At 40.8% G+C, this 4058-nt stretch overlaps 1 protein-coding gene across 1 annotated transcript in view; it reads left to right on the forward strand.

The window, feature by feature from the left end:
- The window catches only part of LOC111875364 (probable cytochrome P450 6a13), a 12168-nt gene extending 9335 nt beyond the window's left edge, over positions 1 to 2833 (forward strand). Inside the window, exons 5-6 of the mRNA XM_023871563.2 lie at positions 1207 to 1458; positions 2469 to 2833. Of these exons, the coding sequence (XP_023727331.1) occupies positions 1207 to 1458; positions 2469 to 2641 (425 nt within the window). The 3' untranslated portion in view covers positions 2642 to 2833. The remainder of the gene's footprint in view (positions 1 to 1206; positions 1459 to 2468) is intronic.
- Positions 2834 to 4058: the final 1225 nt, after the last annotated feature.

Here is a 4058-nt window from a genome sequence, read left to right on the forward strand (position 1 = left end):
GACGCGGACTTCTATCAATCATGCCAAGAATGTTCTCTCATGTGTTTCTCATTTGTACATCCTCCCTTTCCGACTGCACAGAAACACTCGGAAGAGAACCAGTCTCACGCAATGTCTGGTGAATTCGCGTAAATACACGTCGAGATGGAATCCTTCGATCGGGAAAACGCCTTGGGTTTGGGTTATATCGGCATACTTTAACATAAGGAACAACCTCCCGAAGTTTGGTCCATTCCTCCTGGGACACCCTGTATATATACACTGTCGCGTGAGTTTCGTGTTAATGGAAAGTATCTTCACCAAAACCTATTCTTTGATGGACCTATTAAATATAAACCTAAAGCCATTATTGATGTTGATCATTACCCTTGAGGCTTAGAATTTCAGTATTTATTTATGCACTCCATAGAAACAATTACCGACAGGTTATCTCCACACCTTTCATTTATAAGTTGTTCTGGAACACCAATGGCAGTATTGAATTAGCACGCAGCATTTACCCCACCGTTCTCTGTAACAAATCTCATAGACTTAACAATTTTTTCTCAAACATTTCTTTGTAAGTTCTATTCGCATTTCTGGTAACAAAAGTCCTCTGGAATTTGATTGTCAGCAGCAAAACTGATTTTATGTTAACATTACCAATTTACTGTTGGTGTCAACTGGTTCGTCTGTAGCAACAGTTCAGTCATAGAAAGTACGTCTTTATGCCAATCACAAGTGAGAGAAGAAGCGTCGGATGATAATTAAAAAAAGATATCCTAAAATTCCATGACGTATAATATACCACGCTCACGTTCATGTTCAATGTCAGCTTTCCAGAAATCCTGAGGCAACGTCAATCACTTGACATGTAAACATAGATTTTCGAAATGAGCTTATGTAAGGCCTCTTGAATTCAGAAAGTATTTCAAAGCATGCAGTTAGCAGTTTAGATTCACTTGCTAAGATATAGGAAAGTGCTTGAGCCTAAGCCGCCGATAAAATATGCTAAAAAGGAGATAATAAAAACGAAGAAAGAAGGAAAAGAACAGAAGACTTACAGATGTTATACCCATGGGGCTGCAATAAGTCTAATCGAGTGTGAGTGATATTTATTGTCACTTCACCTATGACCTACATCACATTGCTGCACTGAAGAAAGTCGGCGATAGAACCAAAATTTGTAAATATGTATCTTAGATTGAATAAACGCTTCTGTTTCAGAAACTCTCAGAAAATATCCACCACTTTCATCTTTAATGCGCCAGTGTTCGAAGCCGTACAAAATTCCGGAAACAGACATTGTTTTGGATAAAGGAACTCGGGTTGTCATACCCGTGATTGGTCTACACCTCGACCCTAAATTTTACCCCGAACCTGACAGGTTTGACCCCGAACGGTTCAGTGAGGAAGAGAAGCAGAAGAGACACCATTATGTCTATCTTCCTTTCGGAGAGGGGCCCAGAATTTGTATAGGTAAGTTCCACCCATCAGCAAGTATTCGATAAAAGTGTTATTGAATGTAGAAGGATTTTATTAGGTGATAAACATCATCTCTTCTCATTTGGCTCTTAGCCTGCTTTGTTCAGGATATTAGTCGCTCCATTTCCGTCAGAAAACATCCTAAGAATAAATTCATTTTAGAGCAAACATAGAACAAAAGAGCAATGCAAATGAGGTACTATGCTACAAGCCGGAAGGTCGCGGCCTGAAGTCCCGATGAGGTCATTGGATTTTTTTTCAATTGACCTAATCCTTCCGGCCGCACTAGGCCCTGGGGTTTACTCAGCCTCAACCAGAAATGAGTACCAGGAATTAATTAAATAATTTTCCTGGGGAGTAAAGCGGGGTCGGTGCGTAAGGCTGACAACTTTACCGCCATCTTTGAGCCGATTGTCAAGGTAATATGGGACCCTTAACGTCTCACAACCCTATGGGCCTTCACGGCCTGTTACAGGGATAGCTTTACTTTTTTACTTTTTATGCTAATAATTTTCCCAGTGACATTTACGTGCATGCCTAATTCCCGTTGAATCTCAAGTACCTGTTCACAACTGTAATATTTTAAATATATATATACATTTTATGTCTTTGTAATTCCTCTTTTATATCAATCTGTGTTCACATAAGGCGTAAGAATACGCCACAGAATTTTATTTTATTTTGATTCTTTATAATTTATATTCACTACTGTGGATACACTTCTGACGTTGCGGAAGTACAGTGCGTTAGTGACGCTGAAAAGAACAAGGAATTAGTTCTATTTAGTTAGTTAAATGCACTCCATATTGAAAATACTTTCGGGTACAGGGCACGGCTTTTAATGAAACCCTTTTTGTATACTGTCTGCCAGTTTTTGTGTGATGAGTAACTTCTGAGCATAACAATAAAGTTCATATGAACTACTTTAACATAATTTAACATACCAAATGTAGGCGAACTTTGGTTTGCTTACTTAGTAACCAACGTGTAAACATCGGTTCCAGGAATGCGGTTCGGATTGATGCAAACCAAGGTGGGGCTGGTTTCTCTTCTGTCCAAATACCAGTTCAGTGTCAGCAAGAAAACTCCTGTTCCTCTGATGTTCGACGCAAAGTCATTCATATTGGCTCCTGCCGGAGGAATGTGGCTGCAGATTGAAAATAGGAGAATGAAATAAGCTGAACTCCTGCTCTGGATGCAAGCAACACAAGCCTTACGACACAGCACATTCGTAGACACGAAACCGTCCTCAATCCAAAAGTCTCAGTGGTATAAATTGTTATTAGTTATAACTAACTTTCTCAAGCGGTTAATCGCCGGCTTCCCACCACGGTAGCCCGGGTTCGAACCCAAGTGAGGTTATGTGTGATTTGTGGTGGAAAAAGTTGCACTGGGGCAGGATTTCTCCGAGTACTTCGGTTTCCCCTGCCAATTCTCATTCCACCGATTACTACTCACTCATTATCTATCATCCGGGGCTGGTACAATAGGCCAGTTAGTTGCCAACATACCAAGTGGACTAAGTCTCGCCCCACCCGAAGACATTAAAAAAACAATTATCCTAAGGTTTGAACGTGCCGGTGACGGAGTGTCCGTAAAGTAAGGCGTATGGCTATAGTTATGTACTACTGATAAGTTTCGATGCACACGTGACAATCCGCACTTCTGCATGACTAGCAGACACCAACCATCTTATTTGAATCCTAGAACAGATAACGGTAGTTTGAACCACCTCCGAACCCTTCCGCGTTCACTCTATATTTACTCAAGAAATTACCCCACCCCCCACCCTTTTTGGAACCCGAAGGTTACATTTCGTTTCCACGGGAGGCATTAGTTACTTGGTTTCATTTTCACGAGATTCCTATAATAATATTTTCTTCTACTGAGGACAAAACCGTCAGAATTTTTCAACGAAGTTATAAATTAAGGTAAATCATGTACCAAATCCGGGATAGCGCAGTTGGTATTGCGAATGGCTACTGGCTACGGGCTGGACGGCCCAGGGATCAGTGTTCCAGCCCCAGTAGGTGCGAGATTGTTCTATTCTCCATGTCGTCCAACCAGTTTGAAGTCCTCCAATCTTCTAACCAAAGGTTACCTGGAGCTCTTTCTCCGTGAGTAAAGCGAGCGTGGTGTGAAGCTCGCCATTAATCTACAACTAGTGCCAGTGTCAACAATATATGGGTCTAAACATCCAATTCCCCATACACCTTCCTTTCGTTGTTTCTAATTACTCAGGTACAGGGACATCTTTATTTTGATTTCATATAACTCATTTTTAGAAGGAATTTAGTAAATATTTAGTATTGTCGGTGTCCATAATTTCAGTTAGTATGAAATATCTTAGAAAAAATAACATAACACAAAAGGAAGAGGAGAGCGGAGCTAGCAAGCGGTCATTGCGTCCTTTTATGTTAATCGCTCTATTTGCCTATAGGGACTTCGAAAATTCATGAAAAGCACCAGCCAAAACAGCCGACCTCCGTGTCGAGAATCGAAAACGGGTCCTCATTTTTGTGCTTGAGTTTTTGTATGTATATGTGTGGGTGCTTGCGGAGTAGAGAGAGGACTTCGAAACCTCATGAAAAGTA

The sequence above is a fragment of the Cryptotermes secundus genome, unplaced genomic scaffold (genome assembly GCF_002891405.2).
Source record: "Cryptotermes secundus unplaced genomic scaffold, Csec_1.0 scaffold2174, whole genome shotgun sequence".
NCBI lineage: Eukaryota > Metazoa > Arthropoda > Insecta > Blattodea > Kalotermitidae > Cryptotermes > Cryptotermes secundus.